This window comes from Lepidochelys kempii, chromosome 24, assembly GCF_965140285.1.
Source record: "Lepidochelys kempii isolate rLepKem1 chromosome 24, rLepKem1.hap1, whole genome shotgun sequence".
Classification (NCBI taxonomy): domain Eukaryota; kingdom Metazoa; phylum Chordata; order Testudines; family Cheloniidae; genus Lepidochelys; species Lepidochelys kempii.
In genome coordinates, this window is record NC_136403.1 from 13873390 (window position 1) to 13901297 (window position 27908).

The 27908-nt window shown below is 54.2% G+C and overlaps 1 protein-coding gene across 1 annotated transcript in view; it reads right to left on the reverse strand.

The window, feature by feature from the left end:
• Positions 1 to 27908, reverse strand: part of LOC140902933 (uncharacterized) — a 125194-nt gene that overhangs the window by 96274 nt on the left and 1012 nt on the right. The window contains exons 2-22 of the mRNA XM_078850397.1: positions 27259 to 27832; positions 26171 to 26370; positions 25632 to 25773; positions 24729 to 25060; positions 22839 to 23421; positions 20688 to 21286; positions 18276 to 18837; positions 16853 to 17448; positions 15856 to 16429; positions 14768 to 14967; positions 14229 to 14370; positions 13326 to 13657; positions 11445 to 12018; positions 9480 to 10078; positions 7068 to 7629; positions 5645 to 6240; positions 4648 to 5221; positions 3560 to 3759; positions 3021 to 3162; positions 2118 to 2449; positions 237 to 810 (exon numbers count right to left, since the gene is read on the reverse strand). Of these exons, the coding sequence (XP_078706523.1) occupies positions 237 to 810; positions 2118 to 2449; positions 3021 to 3162; positions 3560 to 3759; positions 4648 to 5221; positions 5645 to 6240; positions 7068 to 7629; positions 9480 to 10078; positions 11445 to 12018; positions 13326 to 13657; positions 14229 to 14370; positions 14768 to 14967; positions 15856 to 16429; positions 16853 to 17448; positions 18276 to 18837; positions 20688 to 21286; positions 22839 to 23421; positions 24729 to 25060; positions 25632 to 25773; positions 26171 to 26370; positions 27259 to 27832 (8989 nt within the window). The remainder of the gene's footprint in view (positions 1 to 236; positions 811 to 2117; positions 2450 to 3020; positions 3163 to 3559; positions 3760 to 4647; positions 5222 to 5644; positions 6241 to 7067; positions 7630 to 9479; positions 10079 to 11444; positions 12019 to 13325; positions 13658 to 14228; positions 14371 to 14767; positions 14968 to 15855; positions 16430 to 16852; positions 17449 to 18275; positions 18838 to 20687; positions 21287 to 22838; positions 23422 to 24728; positions 25061 to 25631; positions 25774 to 26170; positions 26371 to 27258; positions 27833 to 27908) is intronic.

The window sequence follows — 27908 nt, forward strand, 5'->3', positions numbered from 1 at the left end:
CTCTTCCTTTCTCTCATCTAACCCAATCTATGAAAACCATGTGTCCATCGATTCTCCATCTAGCTAGTCTCTTATAGGGGCTTCTCAAGCCCACATCCCCATGGTGTCTAGTTGTGCAGGATCTAGGCCTGGTGTCTGCCCTGACACTCCGCCCACTGGCCATCTCCTCAAGTAGCACAGTAACTCTAGTCTAATTGCTGCTTTTGTCAATAAAAAAAACAAACCACCGAGCTCACCGCAGCCAGACGGTGTCCTCCAGTCATAGACGGTGATGCCCTGTTTCTTGCAGATGGCTGCATAGGCCTCCAGCGCCTGGCACAGGATGTTCTTGGCTCCCCCGTTCAGACACACGTCGTAGATGCAGCTGTCAAAAATGTCCTGGGGGCTCACTTTGGAGTGACACTCTCTGAAGGGCCCTCCTGGTCTTTTGCTGATCAAACCACAATATTCGTCACCCCCGTAGATCTTCTGCTTGCTCTTATCGCACGTCGGGCATGTCCCTTTGCAATCATCCCAGCAGAAGGGGTCCCGGTCTTTGACTTTCCAGCTCCTGGCCCACTCCACGATGGAAGAGACTCGGGTGCCGTTGGGTGACGTCATGTCATCTCCACGCTTTTGGTTGAAGTTCCCACAAAGGCCGCCCATGGCCCCATAATAGCTGCTGGGGAGGGTGATGATCAGGTGCCAATTCCAGTCATACGACACCTGCAGACCAAAGTCTGTCCGCAGGATAGCACTGAGACCGCTCTGGTAGAGCTTGATTTTACCGTCTTCCAGGGTCACCGGCAAGCTGGTGGTCACGTCATTGATCTAGAGATAGGAGGAAAGAACCAACGGTTATTTCTCTTTTCATCTCACCTCTTCCAAGAGTTCTGCTCCTCTGGGACAAGAAAGATTAGAAAGCCCCAATTAAGCACTTGAGTCCTCAGAGATCAAATGTTCTCTGTCCAGGGGATCTGGCTGTGGAATGAATTCCCAGTGCAGATTAGATAAATCCAGAGTGTGACCTGGACTCCCCTTTAATAAAGCTTCCCGACAAGAACGAAGCATTGATATTCACAGCTTGAAACCCACCCAACTCACCACAAAATCCTACTGCAAGTGGAGATTTTTCTACCCCAAAAAGAGGAGAAAAGCCAGAAGCTCCATGGATTGGAGCAGAGACTTTACTCTGGTCAGTACATGTTATGGAGAAGATGGTTGGCTCCTATGGTGATGGGCGGCAGTACAAAACCAAAGAGCTAGAGAGAGAGAGCGAGAGAGTTGTGGAAGGAAGACAGGAACTGTTTAGCCTGTGCGGCCTGGAGGGATCCCGCGACATGGGGAGACTGGTAGAACAAGAGTTCTGGGGGACCTAGGCTGACTGGGGGATCCTATGTGGTCCATGGAGGCAAGATTGCCCAGGTGAATTGGGAGGGCCCAGGGGCCCGGAGCAGATAATTTTAAATCGGTTCATTTCTCGCTTATTCTGTTCTTCTTCTGGAATGTTGTCATTTTCGATCTTGTTTCTTTTCATGGCCACTTTGAGATCACAAAAAGGGGATTTTCTTTCTGATAATCTGGAAAAATTTCTATTTTAAAATTTCTAAATATCATTTCTTTTTTTAAAAAAAATACCTATTTCAAAACAAAGGACCTGATTCAGCAGAAATTCTTGAAAACGAAACAAACAAAAGTACTGGCCCATTTGTATGAATGGAAGAAAAGAGATGTTGACATTTTCCGAAAGAAAATTGGTCTTCAACCAGCACAGAGAGATAGATAGCTGTGTATGGGGATGGTTGGATAGATCGATGGAGAAAAAGCAGATGTGTATGGTGATAGATTGAGAAACGGATTGATGTGTATGGGCTGGGTGGAGAGAAAGAGAGATCTATATGGGGACAAACAGAGGGACGGATAGATGTGTATCCTGACAGATGGATTGACAGATTTGTCTTGGCCTGGATGGTAAGATGGATGCATATGTATGGGGAAGGATAGACAGAGATATAGACAGATGGGTATGCGGATGGATGGATGGATAGGTAGATGTGTATGGGTATGGATGTACCCATAGGGAGATATTTTTATTCCAAATGCAAGCTCTCCAATCATTTTTGCACTTTTGTACTCACTCTGATTTTCCCAACTTCCTTCTTGTAGATGGAGATGTTGTAGCCATAGACGTAGATGTTGGTCAGGCGCACGTAGGAGACAGCCTGGTTGCCTCCCCTGTTGTCGTTCTTCTCATCGATGGTGAAGGGCACCAGGGTGTTGTCGCTCCCGCAGTACTTGGCCAGGGTGTAGGTGCAGGTGCCCTGGAAGTTGAAGTTCAGCCCGTCGAAGGTGTGATAGTGCGGGTCCCCCCAGCCCCAGCAGGTTCCAATGAAGTTGGGAACGCACATCGCACGGCCGTTCTGGACCTTGCACGTCTCCTTGGCCCGACATGTCAGGACTTTGCAGGGATCTGAAAGGAGAGAAATCCCAGCAATCCGTGAGAGTGAGGGCTAGGGGGGCAGGGGAGCTCGGTTCAGCACAGGCCCAGTTACCCACCCAAAGCCATTCGGAAGAGGGGCCAACCAGAGAGGAGTCAACGGGAGATGGTTTCCTGTAAAAGCTCTGCCTGAGTAGGGATTAAGTAAATAGGTCAAGTAAGGACCTCAACCTTTGACCAAAGCGGCAGGCCCAGAGGATACTTTTCTTTACCTCTTGACAGTCAAGTGCCTGGTCCAAAGCCCAGGAGAGAATCACTGACTTGATTTGACATAGCCTGCCTCCCAGCCCATCGGCTCCAACCCAGAGAACCCACCATGTAACCTACCCCCACCCCTCCCAGAGCTGTGAATAGAACCCAGGAGTCCAGGCTCAACCCCCCCCCCTGCTCTAACCACTAGTCCCCACTCGCTTCCTAGATCTAAGGATGGAAACTCTACTCTGCGCCAGCTCCTCAGCTGTCCTGACTCCACTGAGTCTGCTCTAAGGACTCTCTATCTCTACGTTCATCTCTCTTCTTGTTTAACTCTTGCACTCTCTTTCACCTCTGTTGATGCATTGCATGACTCCATCTCTGATCTGACAGGTTTCATCCCTGGTGCAGCTGTGGGCTTCGCAGGTCACCCCTTGGGCAGGAGTGCAGGTGCAGCTTTGCTGGCACTTGTTGGTCAGAACCGTCTCATTAGGCTGTTTGAAAAAAGGGAAAAGAACACAATGTAGCCCGGGGAAAGGTAGTTTTTCAGCGCGGAGATGTTCATTTACAGGGAGGCCATATCTGGGACTAGAACCGAGTGTCTTATCTCCCAGTCCGCAGCCGCTCTACTCCACTTGGCACGACTGCCTTCCCGGAGCTGGGGAGAGAACCGAGGAGTCCTGACTTCCAGCTCCCTGCTCTAACCACTAGACTCCACCGCCCTGCCAGAGACACGGTTCATGGAACCAGGATTGTGCCATTAGTGCCTTTCAACAGAGATTCATGCATTGCCATTGGCAAGCGACAATGGTCTGATCCAACATGGCTGATGAGAGCAGGGCGTGAAGGACGTGACTGGATAGGAGTTAACACCCCAGCAGGGGGCGGTACCTGGTAATATATCCCCTTCTTGAAGCACCCACAGCTCTGCAGAGCCACGCAGCCCTGGCCATCAAAGAGGAAGCCATCGTCACACTGGCAGCCTTCGGCGCAGGTGTCTGGGCACTTCCTGGCGTCGGTGATCCTGGCACAGGTGGTGGTGCAGAGGTCGGCGCACACCTCGTAGTGACTGTTGGCCGGGCAGCGCAGAGCTAAGGCAGAGAAAGAAGCAACTGATGGCTGGAGAGATCTCAGCCCACAACTTAGAGCAGGGGCGGGCAAACTTTTTGGCCTGAGAGCGGCATCGGGTTTTGGAAATTGTATGGAGGGCTGGTTAGGGAAGGGGGGCGTGGCCCGGCCGCCACCCGCTCTCCACGCCCCCCTGCTTCTGGTCCCCTGACAGCCCCCTCCCACCCTGGACTCCTGCCCCATCCAACCACCCCTTCTTCCTGTCCCCAGATCCCCCGTCCCTGACTGACTCCTGCCGCCCCATCCAACCCCCTCTCCTTCATGACTTCCTCCCCCAGAGACCCCTGCACCCATTCAAACCCCCTGTTCCCCGCCTTCTGACCGCCCCGACCCCTATCCACACTGCGACCCCCGACCACCACCTCAAACTCCCCTCCCACTATCCAACCCCCCGGCTCCCTGCCCCCTTACCACGCTGCCTGGCTGCCGGTGCTACTGCCGCACACAGCGCAGCCCGGCTGGAGCCAGCCACACACAGCGCAGCCCAGAGACCGGGTCAGGCCGGGCTCCGCAGCTACGCTGCCCCAGGAGCTCACCGCCCTGCCTCCCAGAGCATGGCGCCGGGCAAGCCTCCCGGGCCAGGAGCTCAGGGGCCGGGCAGGAGGGTCCAGTGGGCCGGGTGTCACCTCAGGCTCAGAGGGACAGACATGAAGGAGAGGAGAATCTGACGGGGACGAGAGGACCAGGTCACCTTTATAAGGGAATATGACCTTGTTGGTTCCCACCCAAAGGAGTCTCTCAAGAAGCCCAGAGGCCTGGAATGAGATACCTAGAATCGCTCTCCCCGCCCCCCAGCGGGAGGGGAGCGAGTGGGATAGGCCCTTCTGCTACACCAGCATCGCGGCACTTACGGCAGAAGGAGGCGCTCCTCCAGGGCTGGATAGGGGCCCCGGCCTCTTGGCAGGCCGTCACGTAGCTGTGGATGCTCTGGCACAGGACCTGGGAGTCCCCGTTGCCCAAGCACACATCATACAGGCAGTTGTTGAAATACACGCTGGGGCTGACCATGCCGTGGCAGGAGGCGAAGGGGCCGTCGGGGGCCGTGAGCAGCCCGCAGTAGTTGCGCTGTTTGAAGAACTCCTTCTTCTTCTCCTTGCAGACCGGGCAGCTGTTCCCGGCGCATCCGTCGTCACAGGCCACCCCCGGGATCAGGACTTTCCAGGCGGAACCAAAGGCTGCCACGTTAGGGGCCGCGCTGCCGTCGGGGAGCAGGAACTCGTCGTCCCGACGCCCGTTGTTGTTCCCGCACAGGCCGCACGTCTGGCCCTGGTAGTTCCCTGGGACGGTGACTCTGGCGTGGTAAACCAGGTCGTAGCTCACGGTGAGGCCGAAGTCAGTTTGCACAAGGACGTTCCCGCCGTGCTGATACGCTCGGAGCTGCCCATCGGCCACGACCACAGGCAGGTTGTGGGACACCCCGTCCACCTGGAAGACACAGAGTATTCCCTGTGAACCGGGGCAGTGGATGTTGTTGGGGTGGGCTATGGGCACAAGATAGGGTCTCAATGACACCTGGGCAAATCTGTTGTGACTCCACTGAACTCAATGAAATTATGGCCATTTCTGATCTCAGATCCCTGGGCTTACTCTGCAATCATCCACTGAGCGTAATATGCTGAGGGCTGGATTATGATCTCACTTGTCCCAGAGAAAATCCAGAGCGATTCTGCTTTCTTCAGTGGGATGCCTCTAGACTGGCACTGGTGCCAGTAAGGTCAGGATCAGAACCTGAATGTCTGACCCCTCCTGCCTGTGCGCTCCTAATGAGTGACCCAGGAGACAAGTGCCCCTTGCATTGCCACATCAGTGGGGCTGCCCCATTGCAGGAACATCTTGAGCAGGACTTACCATGACGAGCCCCTTCCTGTTCTGCAGCAGGGTAAGCGTGAGCCCGTAGACCTCCACGGACACCAGCTTGGTGACAGACACCTTGCCATTGCCCCAGGGCTTGTTCTCCACCTTCACGGAGAAGGATGTCAGGTTCCCGGCGTCAGCGCAGGTCTTGGCCAGGATGTAGGTGCAGGTGCCTTGGAAATCGAAGGCAACTCCATCGAAGGAGAGGTAGTGGGGGTCTCCGGCAGCAGAACACGTTGCAGATCCGACAGGGTGGCATTTCCGGACGCCATCCGCCACCTTGCACTGCTCGTTGGCTCCACAGGAGGCCTCCCGACACTGGACGACCCCGTTGTCTTGGCACCGGCACCGCTCCCGGCAGGAGGCGCTGGAGTAGAACTCCTCTCCCTTCCTGTAGTACCTGCCCTGGTGCACACAGCCGCACTGCGCGACGGGGACGCACCGGTCTCCGCTCAGGAGGAACCCGGCGTCGCAGAAACACCCTTCGGCACAGGGAGCGTCGCAGCCGTCCGGCGCCGAGAGCCCGTGGCAGGTGGCAGGGCAGCCGCTCCCACAGAGCTCGTAGTGGAAGTTACTGGGGCAGGTGGGACCTGTAGGAGAGGGGCAGAGGGAACGTGCAGATGGGGGTGAGAGAAAGAAGAAATGTGCAGGTAAGTGGACAGAAATCTCTCTCTATTCATATCACTTACAGTAGGATTGTTCTGGTGGGGTTGGGAGCCAGGACTCCTGGGTTCTACTCCCAGCTCTGGGAGGGGAGTGGGGCCTAGTGGTTAGAGGCTGGGAGTCAGGTCTCCTGGGTTGTATTCTGGATGTTGAAGGGCGGTCAGGTCTAGCGGGTTAAAGCAGTGTGGACTGGGAGTCAGGACTCTGGGGTTTTCTTTCTGACTCTTGGAGGGGCGTTTGGTCTAGTGGTAAGAGCTGCAGACAAGGGGACGTGTTGCAAGGTGAGTCCCAAATTCTGGAGTGGGCTGCTGTGTAATGTTTAGTGATGGAGGACTGGGAGTCAGGATAACTGGCTTCTGCCACTGGCTTCTCGGGTGACTCTGAGTTACTTGCTTTAGTTCTTTCGGTGTCCGTTTTCCGGCACCCTGACGGGAAGGACGACTAGTGGGTTGGACTAGATGACCTCCTGAGGTCCCTTCCAACCCTGATATTCTATGATTCTATGATTCTAGTGTTGGCAAAGTATTTCCAACCCCTGGGAGACAGGTGCCAGCAAGGAGACAGGATTACATTGCTATAGCACAAAGATAAAGCAAAGCTGAGTAGGTGACCTTTACGGTTGGCAACACTACTGCAAGCTGATAGGTGTGTAAGGCCAGAGACACACGGCTGAGCTCTTCTGAGCCCCCTGCAGAGGGTGCTGCACATGGAGACTAGCCAGTCCTTAAAGCAGATTCTAGTAGGCGACACTCACTGCAGAATGAGGCTGATCTCCACTGCCCCATCCGGATGCCCCTGGCCTGGCAGGCCATCACGTAGGCGCTGATGGCACTGCAGAGAGCATCCCGGAGACCCTTGTACTGGCAGGTGTCAAAGACGCAGTCGTCGAAGAAAGGGGCTGGGTCGATGACTCCGTGGCACTCTCTGAACGGTCCGTCCCCTCTGGTGATGACCCCGCAGTACCGATCTCCCTTGTAGGGTTGTCTCTGAGCCTCACTGCAGACCAGGCACTTCCCGGTGCAGCTGTCTGAGCAGCCCGGGACCTCCCCCACCTTCCAGCTCTCTGCGAACTGGACGGCGTTGGCTGCCCGTCTCCCGTCTCTCATGGTCAGGTCGTCACTGGCAGTTTGGTTGTTGTCACCGCACAGGCCGCAGAGGGCGTTGGCGTAGGTGTTGGGCACAGTGACCCGGACCAGGCTCCCGTCGAAGGTCACCCTCAGCGCGAAGGCGGTCTTGATGAGGACTTGGGCTCCGCTGACGTAAGCCTGTAGCTTCTCCTCATGGTAGAAAGGCAGGGCCACAAAGACTCCGTCCACCTGGAACAGACGCGGCAGGGCCAGGGGTTAATTTTGAATGAATACTGCAGGCAGAAGGTGGGGACCCAGGACTCCTGGGTTTTATTCCTGGCTCAGGGAGGGGGGGCGAAGGGAAGGGAAGAAATGGGGTGGGGCCTAGTAGCTTTGAGCAGGGGAGGCTGGGAGCCAGGACTCCTGAGTTCTATCCCCCGTTCCGGGAAAGGAGTGAGATCTGGTGGGTTACAGCAGAGGGGGATGGGAATCAGGATTCCTGGCTCCTATCCTCAACTCTGGGAGGGCAGTGGTTGGAGCGCGGCGGCTGGGAGCTAGGACTCTTGGGTTCTAACCCCAGCTCTGGTCAGGGAGTGGGGTCTAGCGATGAGAGCAGCTTTGCAGGACAGGTTCACAAAGAGCCTGTCTATCTGGAACACACGTCTTGGGGATGGTCTGAATTCCCAGTTACACGAAGGCCTGCTCTACACTAGTAAATTAGGGCAGTATCACTATCGCTCCGGGGTGTGAAAACTCCACACCCCTGACCCACGCAGTTAAACTGACCTGACCCCTGGTGTAGACGTTGCCAGGTCAACGGGAGAATTCTCCTGTCAACCTAGCGAGTGCCTCTTGTGAAGGTGTCTTACCTACACCAATGGGAGAACTCCTGCCATTGGCATTGGCAGCCTCTTCACTGAAGCGCCGCAGCTACGGCAAGTCCATTGTGCCACATTAGCAGTTTATTTGGAAACAGCCCTAAGACTCTCTCACACCCCTTGGGCAGTGTAAATGCGGTTGACTCCCAACTTTCTGCTGTCAGATACCTGGAAAGGGCCTTCGCGCAACAGAAGTCAGGATCAAGTACTTTAGTGGAGGAAGCTTTTAGGGTGTTGACTCCCCTGGAGTCAATGGGGCCAGATCCCCAGCTGGTGGGAATGGGGCATAGCTCCTGTGGAGGGAATGGGACCCGATCCCCAGCTAAATGAGTGAGTCAGTTGAATGCACATCAGTTACAGTGGCAAAACGGCCCTGATGCAGAGGAGAAAATCCTGCCCTATATATTCACAAAGAGGCACTCAGTTCCTTCCCACACACCCACCACCAGCTCAGTGTACAACGGACGCAGGTCTCATTTCTGAAACGGGGAGAGAAATAATGGGTAATGTATCATCAACAGCAAGAGTTCCTGCTCCCAGCTCCCCGAGAAGTCATAGAATCACAGAATATCAGGGGTGGAAGGGACCTCAGGAGGTCATCTAGTCCGAGCCCCTGCTCAAAGCAGGACCAATCCCCAACTAAATCATCCCAGCCAGGGCTTTGTCAAGCCTGACCTTAAAATCTTCGAAGGAAGGAGATTCCACCACCTCCCGAGGTAACGCATTCCAGTGTTTCACAACACTCCTAGTGAAAAAGTTTTTCCTAATAGCCAACCTAAACCTCCCTCACTGCAACTTGAGACCATTACTCCTCATTCTGTCATCTGCTACCACTGAGAACAGTCTAGATCCATCCTCTTTGGAACCCCCTTTCAGGTACTTGAAAGCAGCTATCAAATCCCCCCTCATTCTTCTCTTCCGCAGACTAAACAATCCCAGTTCCCTCAGCCTCTCCTCATAAGTCATGTGTTCCAGTCCCCTAATCATTTTTCTTGCCCTCCGCTGGACGTTTTCCAATTTTTCCACATCCTTCTTCTAGTGTGGGGCCCAAAACTGGACACTAGTACTCCAGATGAGGTCTCACCAATATCGAATAGAGGGGAACGATCACATCCCTCGATCTGCTGGCAATGCCCCTACTTATACATCCCAAAATGCCATTGGCCTTCTTGGCAACAAGGGCACACTGTTGACTGTAGTCCTGTGGCTCTCCGTCCCTACCTTGATCTTGCGGGGATATTGCTGGCTGACAGTGATGTTTCTACCGTAGACCTCCAAGGTCACCACTTTGGTGTAGGACACGGCCTTGCTGCCGCGGTTGTTATTCTCCACCTTGATGTTGAATGGCGTGAGCGTGGGGTCCTCGGAGCAGACCCCAGCCAGAAGGTAGATGCAGGTGCCCATGAAATCATACTTTTTCCCGTCGAAGGTGGTGTAGTGAGGGTCTCCGGAGGCCGTGCAGGTGGAGTAGCTGATTGGGGAGCAGCCACGGACCCCGTTGATCACAGCGCATCTCTCGCTGGCCTTGCAGCCGGTCTCCTGGCAAAGCACCATGCCCAAGCTGGGATCACATCTGCACCGAGAGAGGCAGTTCTCATCGGCCCAGAACTCCTCGTTGGGTTTGTAGTAGCGGCCATTGTAGTCACAGCCACAGCTCTCCACGGGGACACAGTGGCCGGCACTCAGGACGTAACCGTTGTCACACTGGCAGGTCTCCACACAGGGCTCCAGGCAGGAGGAGTTGGCGGTTTGGTCGGAGCAGCTGGCCGGGCAGGCGTTCCCGCAGGCCTCGTAGTGGCTGTTCTCAGGGCAGGGCAGGACTGGGAGGGGGTCAGAGAGGGGGAGATTTAACATCACAGGAAATGAACTAAAAACACCTGCTTACATGCAGCAAGAGCTAGAGAGAAATTCTAATGTGCAATCGGCATGCTCTATTTCACAGGCCCGATGTACAAGCAGCCACACTAAGGCCACCTCTGGAGTACAGCACAGGGAACAACCCCGTTGGGCAAAGGAGTTTGCTAGCTGGGAGAGCAGGGAAATGCTCTCTTTGTATAGAAAATCCAAGAAAATCTGCAAAGTGCACCCAGAGCAGATGAGACCTCACTTGTCAAGGCCTCCTCTGGAGCCCCGCCCACACCAGATGACCTCAGACTCAGCACACGTCCCGCAGAAGGGGAAAGACTCAGGAGATCCTACTGGGTTGGGACCCTGTATTTTCAGGTAGTATTTCGGATGGGTCCATCTTTCCATCGCTTTCTGATCCATCCCTCTCTTCCAGCCACTTCACCCACCAAATCCATCCCGCTTTTCTATTCTTCACTTACATCCCTCTTACACAATGCTGAACACCCCTTCTTTGAAGTGCGGAAGTGAGATTTTCTTTACATTAGATTGTAATAAATCTTTCTCGTTGCCTCCATCTAATTGACGTGTACATCCAGGAGTATCTATATCTGTCTAATCTAGAACCTAATCATGGAATCATAGAATATCAAGCTTGGAAGGAACCTCAGGAGGTCATCTAATCCAACCCCCTGCTCAAAGCAGGACCAATCCCCCAAGTTTTGCCCCCGAAATGGCCCCCTCAAGGATTGAACTCACAGCCCAGGGTTTAGCAGGCCAATGCTCAAACCACTGAGCTATCCCTCCCCCCGGTTTAGCCAGCCGTCCCTCTGGCTCAGCATCCAATCGACCAATCTTTACCTCTAATTGACTTTATCTCCCCGTGCACCTAATCCATTTATCCATCCATTAAATCTCTTTATCTCTCTATCCATCGAACCCACCTATCCGTCTATTACACCCATTTAATCTCTCCATCCATTTTATCCACGTATCCTCCAGTGAATCTATTTAATCACCCAATCCATCTAATCCATCTACCAATCTATTAAACCTGTTTAATCTCCCTATTCATCTAATCCATCCTCCTAACAATATTTGGAGACTCTTCCTTTCTCTCATCTAACCCAATCTATGAAAACCATGTGTCCATCGATTCTCCATCTAGCTAGTCTCTTATAGGGGCTTCTCAAGCCCACATCCCCATGGTGTCTAGTTGTGCAGGATCTAGGCCTGGTGTCTGCCCTGACACTCCGCCCACTGGCCATCTCCTCAAGTAGCACAGTAACTCTAGTCTAATTGCTGCTTTTGTCAATAAAAAAAACAAACCACCGAGCTCACCGCAGCCAGACGGTGTCCTCCAGTCATAGACGGTGATGCCCTGTTTCTTGCAGATGGCTGCATAGGCCTCCAGCGCCTGGCACAGGATGTTCTTGGCTCCCCCGTTCAGACACACGTCGTAGATGCAGCTGTCAAAAATGTCCTGGGGGCTCACTTTGGAGTGACACTCTCTGAAGGGCCCTCCTGGTCTTTTGCTGATCAAACCACAATATTCGTCACCCCCGTAGATCTTCTGCTTGCTCTTATCGCACGTCGGGCATGTCCCTTTGCAATCATCCCAGCAGAAGGGGTCCCGGTCTTTGACTTTCCAGCTCCTGGCCCACTCCACGATGGAAGAGACTCGGGTGCCGTTGGGTGACGTCATGTCATCTCCACGCTTTTGGTTGAAGTTCCCACAAAGGCCGCCCATGGCCCCATAATAGCTGCTGGGGAGGGTGATGATCAGGTGCCAATTCCAGTCATACGACACCTGCAGACCAAAGTCTGTCCGCAGGATAGCACTGAGACCGCTCTGGTAGAGCTTGATTTTACCGTCTTCCAGGGTCACCGGCAAGCTGGTGGTCACGTCATTGATCTAGAGATAGGAGGAAAGAACCAACGGTTATTTCTCTTTTCATCTCACCTCTTCCAAGAGTTCTGCTCCTCTGGGACAAGAAAGATTAGAAAGCCCCAATTAAGCACTTGAGTCCTCAGAGATCAAATGTTCTCTGTCCAGGGGATCTGGCTGTGGAATGAATTCCCAGTGCAGATTAGATAAATCCAGAGTGTGACCTGGACTCCCCTTTAATAAAGCTTCCCGACAAGAACGAAGCATTGATATTCACAGCTTGAAACCCACCCAACTCACCACAAAATCCTACTGCAAGTGGAGATTTTTCTACCCCAAAAAGAGGAGAAAAGCCAGAAGCTCCATGGATTGGAGCAGAGACTTTACTCTGGTCAGTACATGTTATGGAGAAGATGGTTGGCTCCTATGGTGATGGGCGGCAGTACAAAACCAAAGAGCTAGAGAGAGAGAGCGAGAGAGTTGTGGAAGGAAGACAGGAACTGTTTAGCCTGTGCGGCCTGGAGGGATCCCGCGACATGGGGAGACTGGTAGAACAAGAGTTCTGGGGGACCTAGGCTGACTGGGGGATCCTATGTGGTCCATGGAGGCAAGATTGCCCAGGTGAATTGGGAGGGCCCAGGGGCCCGGAGCAGATAATTTTAAATCGGTTCATTTCTCGCTTATTCTGTTCTTCTTCTGGAATGTTGTCATTTTCGATCTTGTTTCTTTTCATGGCCACTTTGAGATCACAAAAAGGGGATTTTCTTTCTGATAATCTGGAAAAATTTCTATTTTAAAATTTCTAAATATCATTTCTTTTTTTAAAAAAAATACCTATTTCAAAACAAAGGACCTGATTCAGCAGAAATTCTTGAAAACGAAACAAACAAAAGTACTGGCCCATTTGTATGAATGGAAGAAAAGAGATGTTGACATTTTCCGAAAGAAAATTGGTCTTCAACCAGCACAGAGAGATAGATAGCTGTGTATGGGGATGGTTGGATAGATCGATGGAGAAAAAGCAGATGTGTATGGTGATAGATTGAGAAACGGATTGATGTGTATGGGCTGGGTGGAGAGAAAGAGAGATCTATATGGGGACAAACAGAGGGACGGATAGATGTGTATCCTGACAGATGGATTGACAGATTTGTCTTGGCCTGGATGGTAAGATGGATGCATATGTATGGGGAAGGATAGACAGAGATATAGACAGATGGGTATGCGGATGGATGGATGGATAGGTAGATGTGTATGGGTATGGATGTACCCATAGGGAGATATTTTTATTCCAAATGCAAGCTCTCCAATCATTTTTGCACTTTTGTACTCACTCTGATTTTCCCAACTTCCTTCTTGTAGATGGAGATGTTGTAGCCATAGACGTAGATGTTGGTCAGGCGCACGTAGGAGACAGCCTGGTTGCCTCCCCTGTTGTCGTTCTTCTCATCGATGGTGAAGGGCACCAGGGTGTTGTCGCTCCCGCAGTACTTGGCCAGGGTGTAGGTGCAGGTGCCCTGGAAGTTGAAGTTCAGCCCGTCGAAGGTGTGATAGTGCGGGTCCCCCCAGCCCCAGCAGGTTCCAATGAAGTTGGGAACGCACATCGCACGGCCGTTCTGGACCTTGCACGTCTCCTTGGCCCGACATGTCAGGACTTTGCAGGGATCTGAAAGGAGAGAAATCCCAGCAATCCGTGAGAGTGAGGGCTAGGGGGGCAGGGGAGCTCGGTTCAGCACAGGCCCAGTTACCCACCCAAAGCCATTCGGAAGAGGGGCCAACCAGAGAGGAGTCAACGGGAGATGGTTTCCTGTAAAAGCTCTGCCTGAGTAGGGATTAAGTAAATAGGTCAAGTAAGGACCTCAACCTTTGACCAAAGCGGCAGGCCCAGAGGATACTTTTCTTTACCTCTTGACAGTCAAGTGCCTGGTCCAAAGCCCAGGAGAGAATCACTGACTTGATTTGACATAGCCTGCCTCCCAGCCCATCGGCTCCAACCCAGAGAACCCACCATGTAACCTACCCCCACCCCTCCCAGAGCTGTGAATAGAACCCAGGAGTCCAGGCTCAACCCCCCCCCCTGCTCTAACCACTAGTCCCCACTCGCTTCCTAGATCTAAGGATGGAAACTCTACTCTGCGCCAGCTCCTCAGCTGTCCTGACTCCACTGAGTCTGCTCTAAGGACTCTCTATCTCTACGTTCATCTCTCTTCTTGTTTAACTCTTGCACTCTCTTTCACCTCTGTTGATGCATTGCATGACTCCATCTCTGATCTGACAGGTTTCATCCCTGGTGCAGCTGTGGGCTTCGCAGGTCACCCCTTGGGCAGGAGTGCAGGTGCAGCTTTGCTGGCACTTGTTGGTCAGAACCGTCTCATTAGGCTGTTTGAAAAAAGGGAAAAGAACACAATGTAGCCCGGGGAAAGGTAGTTTTTCAGCGCGGAGATGTTCATTTACAGGGAGGCCATATCTGGGACTAGAACCGAGTGTCTTATCTCCCAGTCCGCAGCCGCTCTACTCCACTTGGCACGACTGCCTTCCCGGAGCTGGGGAGAGAACCGAGGAGTCCTGACTTCCAGCTCCCTGCTCTAACCACTAGACTCCACCGCCCTGCCAGAGACACGGTTCATGGAACCAGGATTGTGCCATTAGTGCCTTTCAACAGAGATTCATGCATTGCCATTGGCAAGCGACAATGGTCTGATCCAACATGGCTGATGAGAGCAGGGCGTGAAGGACGTGACTGGATAGGAGTTAACACCCCAGCAGGGGGCGGTACCTGGTAATATATCCCCTTCTTGAAGCACCCACAGCTCTGCAGAGCCACGCAGCCCTGGCCATCAAAGAGGAAGCCATCGTCACACTGGCAGCCTTCGGCGCAGGTGTCTGGGCACTTCCTGGCGTCGGTGATCCTGGCACAGGTGGTGGTGCAGAGGTCGGCGCACACCTCGTAGTGACTGTTGGCCGGGCAGCGCAGAGCTAAGGCAGAGAAAGAAGCAACTGATGGCTGGAGAGATCTCAGCCCACAACTTAGAGCAGGGGCGGGCAAACTTTTTGGCCTGAGAGCGGCATCGGGTTTTGGAAATTGTATGGAGGGCTGGTTAGGGAAGGGGGGCGTGGCCCGGCCGCCACCCGCTCTCCACGCCCCCCTGCTTCTGGTCCCCTGACAGCCCCCTCCCACCCTGGACTCCTGCCCCATCCAACCACCCCTTCTTCCTGTCCCCAGATCCCCCGTCCCTGACTGACTCCTGCCGCCCCATCCAACCCCCTCTCCTTCATGACTTCCTCCCCCAGAGACCCCTGCACCCATTCAAACCCCCTGTTCCCCGCCTTCTGACCGCCCCGACCCCTATCCACACTGCGACCCCCGACCACCACCTCAAACTCCCCTCCCACTATCCAACCCCCCGGCTCCCTGCCCCCTTACCACGCTGCCTGGCTGCCGGTGCTACTGCCGCACACAGCGCAGCCCGGCTGGAGCCAGCCACACACAGCGCAGCCCAGAGACCGGGTCAGGCCGGGCTCCGCAGCTACGCTGCCCCAGGAGCTGACCGCCCTGCCTCCCAGAGCATGGCGCCGGGCAAGCCTCCCGGGCCAGGAGCTCAGGGGCCGGGCAGGAGGGTCCAGTGGGCCGGGTGTCACCTCAGGCTCAGAGGGACAGACATGAAGGAGAGGAGAATCTGACGGGGACGAGAGGACCAGATCACCTTTATAAGGGAATATGACCTTGTTGGTTCCCACCCAAAGGAGTCTCTCAAGAAGCCCAGAGGCCTGGAATGAGATACCTAGAATCGCTCTCCCCGCCCCCCAGCGGGAGGGGAGCGAGTGGGATAGGCCCTTCTGCTACACCAGCATCGCGGCACTTACGGCAGAAGGAGGCGCTCCTCCAGGGCTGGATAGGGGCCCCGGCCTCTTGGCAGGCCGTCACGTAGCTGTGGATGCTCTGGCACAGGACCTGGGAGTCCCCGTTGCCCAAGCACACATCATACAGGCAGTTGTTGAAATACACGCTGGGGCTGACCATGCCGTGGCAGGAGGCGAAGGGGCCGTCGGGGGCCGTGAGCAGCCCGCAGTAGTTGCGCTGTTTGAAGAACTCCTTCTTCTTCTCCTTGCAGACCGGGCAGCTGTTCCCGGCGCATCCGTCGTCACAGGCCACCCCCGGGATCAGGACTTTCCAGGCGGAACCAAAGGCTGCCACGTTAGGGGCCGCGCTGCCGTCGGGGAGCAGGAACTCGTCGTCCCGACGCCCGTTGTTGTTCCCGCACAGGCCGCACGTCTGGCCCTGGTAGTTCCCTGGGACGGTGACTCTGGCGTGGTAAACCAGGTCGTAGCTCACGGTGAGGCCGAAGTCAGTTTGCACAAGGACGTTCCCGCCGTGCTGATACGCTCGGAGCTGCCCATCGGCCACGACCACAGGCAGGTTGTGGGACACCCCGTCCACCTGGAAGACACAGAGTATTCCCTGTGAACCGGGGCAGTGGATGTTGTTGGGGTGGGCTATGGGCACAAGATAGGGTCTCAATGACACCTGGGCAAATCTGTTGTGACTCCACTGAACTCAATGAAATTATGGCCATTTCTGATCTCAGATCCCTGGGCTTACTCTGCAATCATCCACTGAGCGTAATATGCTGAGGGCTGGATTATGATCTCACTTGTCCCAGAGAAAATCCAGAGCGATTCTGCTTTCTTCAGTGGGATGCCTCTAGACTGGCACTGGTGCCAGTAAGGTCAGGATCAGAACCTGAATGTCTGACCCCTCCTGCCTGTGCGCTCCTAATGAGTGACCCAGGAGACAAGTGCCCCTTGCATTGCCACATCAGTGGGGCTGCCCCATTGCAGGAACATCTTGAGCAGGACTTACCATGACGAGCCCCTTCCTGTTCTGCAGCAGGGTAAGCGTGAGCCCGTAGACCTCCACGGACACCAGCTTGGTGACAGACACCTTGCCATTGCCCCAGGGCTTGTTCTCCACCTTCACGGAGAAGGATGTCAGGTTCCCGGCGTCAGCGCAGGTCTTGGCCAGGATGTAGGTGCAGGTGCCTTGGAAATCGAAGGCAACTCCATCGAAGGAGAGGTAGTGGGGGTCTCCGGCAGCAGAACACGTTGCAGATCCGACAGGGTGGCATTTCCGGACGCCATCCGCCACCTTGCACTGCTCGTTGGCTCCACAGGAGGCCTCCCGACACTGGACGACCCCGTTGTCTTGGCACCGGCACCGCTCCCGGCAGGAGGCGCTGGAGTAGAACTCCTCTCCCTTCCTGTAGTACCTGCCCTGGTGCACACAGCCGCACTGCGCGACGGGGACGCACCGGTCTCCGCTCAGGAGGAACCCGGCGTCGCAGAAACACCCTTCGGCACAGGGAGCGTCGCAGCCGTCCGGCGCCGAGAGCCCGTGGCAGGTGGCAGGGCAGCCGCTCCCACAGAGCTCGTAGTGGAAGTTACTGGGGCAGGTGGGACCTGTAGGAGAGGGGCAGAGGGAACGTGCAGATGGGGGTGAGAGAAAGAAGAAATGTGCAGGTAAGTGGACAGAAATCTCTCTCTATTCATATCACTTACAGTAGGATTGTTCTGGTGGGGTTGGGAGCCAGGACTCCTGGGTTCTACTCCCAGCTCTGGGAGGGGAGTGGGGCCTAGTGGTTAGAGGCTGGGAGTCAGGTCTCCTGGGTTGTATTCTGGATGTTGAAGGGCGGTCAGGTCTAGCGGGTTAAAGCAGTGTGGACTGGGAGTCAGGACTCTGGGGTTTTCTTTCTGACTCTTGGAGGGGCGTTTGGTCTAGTGGTAAGAGCTGCAGACAAGGGGACGTGTTGCAAGGTGAGTCCCAAATTCTGGAGTGGGCTGCTGTGTAATGTTTAGTGATGGAGGACTGGGAGTCAGGATAACTGGCTTCTGCCACTGGCTTCTCGGGTGACTCTGAGTTACTTGCTTTAGTTCTTTCGGTGTCCGTTTTCCGGCACCCTGACGGGAAGGACGACTAGTGGGTTGGACTAGATGACCTCCTGAGGTCCCTTCCAACCCTGATATTCTATGATTCTATGATTCTAGTGTTGGCAAAGTATTTCCAACCCCTGGGAGACAGGTGCCAGCAAGGAGACAGGATTACATTGCTATAGCACAAAGATAAAGCAAAGCTGAGTAGGTGACCTTTACGGTTGGCAACACTACTGCAAGCTGATAGGTGTGTAAGGCCAGAGACACACGGCTGAGCTCTTCTGAGCCCCCTGCAGAGGGTGCTGCACATGGAGACTAGCCAGTCCTTAAAGCAGATTCTAGTAGGCGACACTCACTGCAGAATGAGGCTGATCTCCACTGCCCCATCCGGATGCCCCTGGCCTGGCAGGCCATCACGTAGGCGCTGATGGCACTGCAGAGAGCATCCCGGAGACCCTTGTACTGGCAGGTGTCAAAGACGCAGTCGTCGAAGAAAGGGGCTGGGTCGATGACTCCGTGGCACTCTCTGAACGGTCCGTCCCCTCTGGTGATGACCCCGCAGTACCGATCTCCCTTGTAGGGTTGTCTCTGAGCCTCACTGCAGACCAGGCACTTCCCGGTGCAGCTGTCTGAGCAGCCCGGGACCTCCCCCACCTTCCAGCTCTCTGCGAACTGGACGGCGTTGGCTGCCCGTCTCCCGTCTCTCATGGTCAGGTCGTCACTGGCAGTTTGGTTGTTGTCACCGCACAGGCCGCAGAGGGCGTTGGCGTAGGTGTTGGGCACAGTGACCCGGACCAGGCTCCCGTCGAAGGTCACCCTCAGCGCGAAGGCGGTCTTGATGAGGACTTGGGCTCCGCTGACGTAAGCCTGTAGCTTCTCCTCATGGTAGAAAGGCAGGGCCACAAAGACTCCGTCCACCTGGAACAGACGCGGCAGGGCCAGGGGTTAATTTTGAATGAATACTGCAGGCAGAAGGTGGGGACCCAGGACTCCTGGGTTTTATTCCTGGCTCAGGGAGGGGGGGCGAAGGGAAGGGAAGAAATGGGGTGGGGCCTAGTAGCTTTGAGCAGGGGAGGCTGGGAGCCAGGACTCCTGAGTTCTATCCCCCGTTCCGGGAAAGGAGTGAGATCTGGTGGGTTACAGCAGAGGGGGATGGGAATCAGGATTCCTGGCTCCTATCCTCAACTCTGGGAGGGCAGTGGTTGGAGCGCGGCGGCTGGGAGCTAGGACTCTTGGGTTCTAACCCCAGCTCTGGTCAGGGAGTGGGGTCTAGCGATGAGAGCAGCTTTGCAGGACAGGTTCACAAAGAGCCTGTCTATCTGGAACACACGTCTTGGGGATGGTCTGAATTCCCAGTTACACGAAGGCCTGCTCTACACTAGTAAATTAGGGCAGTATCACTATCGCTCCGGGGTGTGAAAACTCCACACCCCTGACCCACGCAGTTAAACTGACCTGACCCCTGGTGTAGACGTTGCCAGGTCAACGGGAGAATTCTCCTGTCAACCTAGCGAGTGCCTCTTGTGAAGGTGTCTTACCTACACCAATGGGAGAACTCCTGCCATTGGCATTGGCAGCCTCTTCACTGAAGCGCCGCAGCTACGGCAAGTCCATTGTGCCACATTAGCAGTTTATTTGGAAACAGCCCTAAGACTCTCTCACACCCCTTGGGCAGTGTAAATGCGGTTGACTCCCAACTTTCTGCTGTCAGATACCTGGAAAGGGCCTTCGCGCAACAGAAGTCAGGATCAAGTACTTTAGTGGAGGAAGCTTTTAGGGTGTTGACTCCCCTGGAGTCAATGGGGCCAGATCCCCAGCTGGTGGGAATGGGGCATAGCTCCTGTGGAGGGAATGGGACCCGATCCCCAGCTAAATGAGTGAGTCAGTTGAATGCACATCAGTTACAGTGGCAAAACGGCCCTGATGCAGAGGAGAAAATCCTGCCCTATATATTCACAAAGAGGCACTCAGTTCCTTCCCACACACCCACCACCAGCTCAGTGTACAACGGACGCAGGTCTCATTTCTGAAACGGGGAGAGAAATAATGGGTAATGTATCATCAACAGCAAGAGTTCCTGCTCCCAGCTCCCCGAGAAGTCATAGAATCACAGAATATCAGGGGTGGAAGGGACCTCAGGAGGTCATCTAGTCCGAGCCCCTGCTCAAAGCAGGACCAATCCCCAACTAAATCATCCCAGCCAGGGCTTTGTCAAGCCTGACCTTAAAATCTTCGAAGGAAGGAGATTCCACCACCTCCCGAGGTAACGCATTCCAGTGTTTCACAACACTCCTAGTGAAAAAGTTTTTCCTAATAGCCAACCTAAACCTCCCTCACTGCAACTTGAGACCATTACTCCTCATTCTGTCATCTGCTACCACTGAGAACAGTCTAGATCCATCCTCTTTGGAACCCCCTTTCAGGTACTTGAAAGCAGCTATCAAATCCCCCCTCATTCTTCTCTTCCGCAGACTAAACAATCCCAGTTCCCTCAGCCTCTCCTCATAAGTCATGTGTTCCAGTCCCCTAATCATTTTTCCTGCCCTCCGCTGGACGTTTTCCAATTTTTCCACATCCTTCTTCTAGTGTGGGGCCCAAAACTGGACACTAGTACTCCAGATGAGGCCTCACCAATATCGAATAGAGGGGAACGATCACATCCCTCTATCTGCTGGCAATGCCCCTACTTATACATCCCAAAATGCCATTGGCCTTCTTGGCAACAAGGGCACACTGTTGACTGTAGTCCTGTGGCTCTCTGTCCCTACCTTGATCTTGCGGGGATATTGCTGGCTGACAGTGATGTTTCTACCGTAGACCTCCAAGGTCACCACTTTGGTGTAGGACACGGCCTTGCTGCCGCGGTTGTTATTCTCCACCTTGATGTTGAATGGCGTGAGCGTGGGGTCCTCGGAGCAGACCCCAGCCAGAAGGTAGATGCAGGTGCCCATGAAATCATACTTTTTCCCGTCGAAGGTGGTGTAGTGAGGGTCTCCGGAGGCCGTGCAGGTGGAGTAGCTGATTGGGGAGCAGCCACGGACCCCGTTGATCACGGCGCATCTCTCGCTGGCCTTGCAGCCGGTCTCCTGGCAAAGCACCATGCCCAAGCTGGGATCACATCTGCACCGAGAGAGGCAGTTCTCATCGGCCCAGAACTCCTCGTTGGGTTTGTAGTAGCGGCCATTGTAGTCACAGCCACAGCTCTCCACGGGGACACAGTGGCCGGCACTCAGGACGTAACCGTTGTCACACTGGCAGGTCTCCACGCAGGGCTCCAGGCAGGAGGAGTTGGCGGTTTGGTCGGAGCAGCTGGCCGGGCAGGCGTTCCCGCAGGCCTCGTAGTGGCTGTTCTCAGGGCAGGGCAGGACTGGGAGGGGGTCAGAGAGGGGGAGATTTAACATCACAGGAAATGAACTAAAAACACCTGCTTACATGCAGCAAGAGCTAGAGAGAAATTCTAATGTGCAATCGGCATGCTCTATTTCACAGGCCCGATGTACAAGCAGCCACACTAAGGCCACCTCTGGAGTACAGCACAGGGAACAACCCCGTTGGGCAAAGGAGTTTGCTAGCTGGGAGAGCAGGGAAATGCTCTCTTTGTATAGAAAATCGAAGAAAATCTGCAAAGTGCACCCAGAGTAGATGAGACCTCACTTGTCAAGGCCTCCTCTGGAGCCCCGCCCACACCAGATGACCTCAGACTCAGCACACGTCCCACGGAAGTGGAAAGACTCAGGAGATCCTACTGGGTTGGGACCCTGTATTTTCAGGTAGTATTTCGGATGGGTCCATCTTTCCATCGCTTTCTGATCCATCCCTCTCTTCCAGCCACTTCACCCACCAAATCCATCCCGCTTTTCTATTCTTCACTTACATCCCTCTTACACAATGCTGAACACCCCTTCTTTGAAGTGCGGAAGTGAGATTTTCTTTACATTAGATTGTAATAAATCTTTCTCGTTGCCTCCATCTAATTGACGTGTACATCCAGGAGTATCTATATCTGTCTAATCTAGAACCTAATCATGGAATCATAGAATATCAAGCTTGGAAGGAACCTCAGGAGGTCATCTAATCCAACCCCCTGCTCAAAGCAGGACCAATCCCCCAAGTTTTGCCCCCGAAATGGCCCCCTCAAGGATTGAACTCACAGCCCAGGGTTTAGCAGGCCAATGCTCAAACCACTGAGCTATCCCTCCCCCCGGTTTAGCCAGCCGTCCCTCTGGCTCAGCATCCAATCGACCAATCTTTACCTCTAATTGACTTTATCTCCCCGTGCACCTAATCCATTTATCCATCCATTAAATCTCTTTATCTCTCTATCCATCGAACCCACCTATCCGTCTATTACACCCATTTAATCTCTCCATCCATTTTATCCACGTATCCTCCAGTGAATCTATTTAATCACCCAATCCATCTAATCCATCTACCAATCTATTAAACCTAAAAAGAAAAGGAGGACTTGTGGCACCTTAGAGACTAACCAATTTATTAGAGCATAAGCTTTCGTGAGCTGCTGTAGCTCACGAAAGCTTATGCTCTAATAAATTGGTTAGTCTCTAAGGTGCCACAAGTCCTCCTTTTCTTTTTGCGAATACAGACTAACACGGCTGCTACTCTGAAACCTGTCTATTAAACCTGTTTAATCTCCCTATTCAAATAATCCATCCTCCTAACAATATTTGGAGACTCTTCCTTTCTCTCATCTAACCCAATCTATGAAAACCATGTGTCCATCGATTCTCCATCTAGCTAGTCTCTTATAGGGGCTTCTCAAGCCCACATCCCCATGGTGTCTAGTTGTGCAGGATCTAGGCCTGGTGTCTGCCCTGACACTCCGCCCACTGGCCATCTCCTCAAGTAGCACAGTAACTCTAGTCTAATTGCTGCTTTTGTCAATAAAAAAAACAAACCACCGAGCTCACCGCAGCCAGACGGTGTCCTCCAGTCATAGACGGTGATGCCCTGTTTCTTGCAGATGGCTGCATAGGCCTCCAGCGCCTGGCACAGGATGTTCTTGGCTCCCCCGTTCAGACACACGTCGTAGATGCAGCTGTCAAAAATGTCCTGGGGGCTCACTTTGGAGTGACACTCTCTGAAGGGCCCTCCTGGTCTTTTGCTGATCAAACCACAATATTCGTCACCCCCGTAGATCTTCTGCTTGCTCTTATCGCACGTCGGGCATGTCCCTTTGCAATCATCCCAGCAGAAGGGGTCCCGGTCTTTGACTTTCCAGCTCCTGGCCCACTCCACGATGGAAGAGACTCGGGTGCCGTTGGGTGACGTCATGTCATCTCCACGCTTTTGGTTGAAGTTCCCACAAAGGCCGCCCATGGCCCCATAATAGCTGCTGGGGAGGGTGATGATCAGGTGCCAATTCCAGTCATACGACACCTGCAGACCAAAGTCTGTCCGCAGGATAGCACTGAGACCGCTCTGGTAGAGCTTGATTTTACCGTCTTCCAGGGTCACCGGCAAGCTGGTGGTCACGTCATTGATCTAGAGATAGGAGGAAAGAACCAACGGTTATTTCTCTTTTCATCTCACCTCTTCCAAGAGTTCTGCTCCTCTGGGACAAGAAAGATTAGAAAGCCCCAATTAAGCACTTGAGTCCTCAGAGATCAAATGTTCTCTGTCCAGGGGATCTGGCTGTGGAATGAATTCCCAGTGCAGATTAGATAAATCCAGAGTGTGACCTGGACTCCCCTTTAATAAAGCTTCCCGACAAGAACGAAGCATTGATATTCACAGCTTGAAACCCACCCAACTCACCACAAAATCCTACTGCAAGTGGAGATTTTTCTACCCCAAAAAGAGGAGAAAAGCCAGAAGCTCCATGGATTGGAGCAGAGACTTTACTCTGGTCAGTACATGTTATGGAGAGGATGGTTGGCTCCTATGGTGATGGGCGGCAGTACAAAACCAAAGAGCTAGAGAGAGAGAGCGAGAGAGATGTGGAAGGAAGACAGGAACTGTTTAGCCTGTGCGGCCTGGAGGGATCCCGCGACATGGGGAGACTGGTAGAACAAGAGTTCTGGGGGACCTAGGCTGACTGGGGGATCCTATGTGGTCCATGGAGGCAAGATTGCCCAGGTGAATTGGGAGGGCCCAGGGGCCCGGAGCAGATAATTTTAAATCGGTTCATTTCTCGCTTATTCTGTTCTTCTTCTGGAATGTTGTCATTTTCGATCTTGTTTCTTTTCATGGCCACTTTGAGATCACAAAAAGGGGATTTTCTTTCTGATAATCTGGAAAAATTTCTATTTTAAAATTTCTAAATATCATTTCTTTTTTTAAAAAAAATACCTATTTCAAAACAAAGGACCTGATTCAGCAGAAATTCTTGAAAACGAAACAAACAAAAGTACTGGCCCATTTGTATGAATGGAAGAAAAGAGATGTTGACATTTTCCGAAAGAAAATTGGTCTTCAACCAGCACAGAGAGATAGATAGCTGTGTATGGGGATGGTTGGATAGATCGATGGAGAAAAAGCAGATGTGTATGGTGATAGATTGAGAAACGGATTGATGTGTATGGGCTGGGTGGAGAGAAAGAGAGATCTATATGGGGACAAACAGAGGGACGGATAGATGTGTATCCTGACAGATGGATTGACAGATTTGTCTTGGCCTGGATGGTAAGATGGATGCATATGTATGGGGAAGGATAGACAGAGATATAGACAGATGGGTATGCGGATGGATGGATGGATAGGTAGATGTGTATGGGTATGGATGTACCCATAGGGAGATATTTTTATTCCAAATGCAAGCTCTCCAATCATTTTTGCACTTTTGTACTCACTCTGATTTTCCCAACTTCCTTCTTGTAGATGGAGATGTTGTAGCCATAGACGTAGATGTTGGTCAGGCGCACGTAGGAGACAGCCTGGTTGCCTCCCCTGTTGTCGTTCTTCTCATCGATGGTGAAGGGCACCAGGGTGTTGTCGCTCCCGCAGTACTTGGCCAGGGTGTAGGTGCAGGTGCCCTGGAAGTTGAAGTTCAGCCCGTCGAAGGTGTGATAGTGCGGGTCCCCCCAGCCCCAGCAGGTTCCAATGAAGTTGGGAACGCACATCGCACGGCCGTTCTGGACCTTGCACGTCTCCTTGGCCCGACATGTCAGGACTTTGCAGGGATCTGAAAGGAGAGAAATCCCAGCAATCCGTGAGAGTGAGGGCTAGGGGGGCAGGGGAGCTCGGTTCAGCACAGGCCCAGTTACCCACCCAAAGCCATTCGGAAGAGGGGCCAACCAGAGAGGAGTCAACGGGAGATGGTTTCCTGTAAAAGCTCTGCCTGAGTAGGGATTAAGTAAATAGGTCAAGTAAGGACCTCAACCTTTGACCAAAGCGGCAGGCCCAGAGGATACTTTTCTTTACCTCTTGACAGTCAAGTGCCTGGTCCAAAGCCCAGGAGAGAATCACTGACTTGATTTGACATAGCCTGCCTCCCAGCCCATCGGCTCCAACCCAGAGAACCCACCATGTAACCTACCCCCACCCCTCCCAGAGCTGTGAATAGAACCCAGGAGTCCAGGCTCAAAACCCCCCCCTGCTCTAACCACTAGTCCCCACTCGCTTCCTAGATCTAAGGATGGAAACTCTACTCTGCGCCAGCTCCTCAGCTGTCCTGACTCCACTGAGTCTGCTCTAAGGACTCTCTATCTCTACGTTCATCTCTCTTCTTGTTTAACTCTTGCACTCTCTTTCACCTCTGTTGATGCATTGCATGACTCCATCTCTGATCTGACAGGTTTCATCCCTGGTGCAGCTGTGGGCTTCGCAGGTCACCCCTTGGGCAGGAGTGCAGGTGCAGCTTTGCTGGCACTTGTTGGTCAGAACCGTCTCATTAGGCTGTTTGAAAAAAGGGAAAAGAACACAATGTAGCCCGGGGAAAGGTAGTTTTTCAGCGCGGAGATGTTCATTTACAGGGAGGCCATATCTGGGACTAGAACCGAGTGTCTTATCTCCCAGTCCGCAGCCGCTCTACTCCACTTGGCACGACTGCCTTCCCGGAGCTGGGGAGAGAACCGAGGAGTCCTGACTTCCAGCTCCCTGCTCTAACCACTAGACTCCACCGCCCTGCCAGAGACACGGTTCATGGAACCAGGATTGTGCCATTAGTGCCTTTCAACAGAGATTCATGCATTGCCATTGGCAAGCGACAATGGTCTGATCCAACATGGCTGATGAGAGCAGGGCGTGAAGGACGTGACTGGATAGGAGTTAACACCCCAGCAGGGGGCGGTACCTGGTAATATATCCCCTTCTTGAAGCACCCACAGCTCTGCAGAGCCACGCAGCCCTGGCCATCAAAGAGGAAGCCATCGTCACACTGGCAGCCTTCGGCGCAGGTGTCTGGGCACTTCCTGGCGTCGGTGATCCTGGCACAGGTGGTGGTGCAGAGGTCGGCGCACACCTCGTAGTGACTGTTGGCCGGGCAGCGCAGAGCTAAGGCAGAGAAAGAAGCAACTGATGGCTGGAGAGATCTCAGCCCACAACTTAGAGCAGGGGCGGGCAAACTTTTTGGCCTGAGAGCGGCATCGGGTTTTGGAAATTGTATGGAGGGCTGGTTAGGGAAGGGGGGCGTGGCCCGGCCGCCACCCGCTCTCCACGCCCCCCTGCTTCTGGTCCCCTGACAGCCCCCTCCCACCCTGGACTCCTGCCCCATCCAACCACCCCTTCTTCCTGTCCCCAGATCCCCCGTCCCTGACTGACTCCTGCCGCCCCATCCAACCCCCTCTCCTTCATGACTTCCTCCCCCAGAGACCCCTGCACCCATTCAACCCCCCTGTTCCCCGCCTTCTGACCGCCCCGACCCCTATCCACACTGCGACCCCCGACCACCACCTCAAACTCCCCTCCCACTATCCAACCCCCCGGCTCCCTGCCCCCTTACCACGCTGCCTGGCTGCCGGTGCTACTGCCGCACACAGCGCAGCCCGGCTGGAGCCAGCCACACACAGCGCAGCACAGAGACCGGGTCAGGCCGGGCTCCGCAGCTACGCTGCCCCAGGAGCTCACCGCCCTGCCTCCCAGAGCATGGCGCCGGGCAAGCCTCCCGGGCCAGGAGCTCAGGGGCCGGGCAGGAGGGTCCAGTGGGCCGGGTGTCACCTCAGGCTCAGAGGGACAGACATGAAGGAGAGGAGAATCTGATGGGGACGAGAGGACCAGGTCACCTTTATAAGGGAATATGACCTTGTTGGTTCCCACCCAAAGGAGTCTCTCAAGAAGCCCAGAGGCCTGGAATGAGATACCTAGAATCGCTCTCCCCGCCCCGCAGCGGGAGGGGAGTGAGTGGGATAGGCCCTTCTGCTACACCAGCATCGCGGCACTTACGGCAGAAGGAGGCGCTCCTCCAGGGCTGGATAGGGGCCCCGGCCTCTTGGCAGGCCGTCACGTAGCTGTGGATGCTCTGGCACAGGACCTGGGAGTCCCCGTTGCCCAAGCACACATCATACAGGCAGTTGTTGAAATACACGCTGGGGCTGACCATGCTGTGGCAGGAGGCGAAGGGGCCGTCGGGGGCCGTGAGCAGCCCGCAGTAGTTGCGCTGTTTGAAGAACTCCTTCTTCTTCTCCTTGCAGACCGGGCAGCTGTTCCCGGCGCATCCGTCGTCACAGGCCACCCCCGGGATCAGGACTTTCCAGGCGGAACCAAAGGCTGCCACGTTAGGGGCCGCGCTGCCGTCGGGGAGCAGGAACTCGTCGTCCCGACGCCCGTTGTTGTTCCCGCACAGGCCGCACGTCTGGCCCTGGTAGTTCCCTGGGACGGTGACTCTGGCGTGGTAAACCAGGTCGTAGCTCACGGTGAGGCCGAAGTCAGTTTGCACAAGGACGTTCCTGCCGTGCTGATACGCTCGGAGCTGCCCATCGGCCACGACCACAGGCAGGTTGTGGGACACCCCGTCCACCTGGAAGACACAGAGTATTCCCTGTGAACCGGGGCAGTGGATGTTGTTGGGGTGGGCTATGGGCACAAGATAGGGT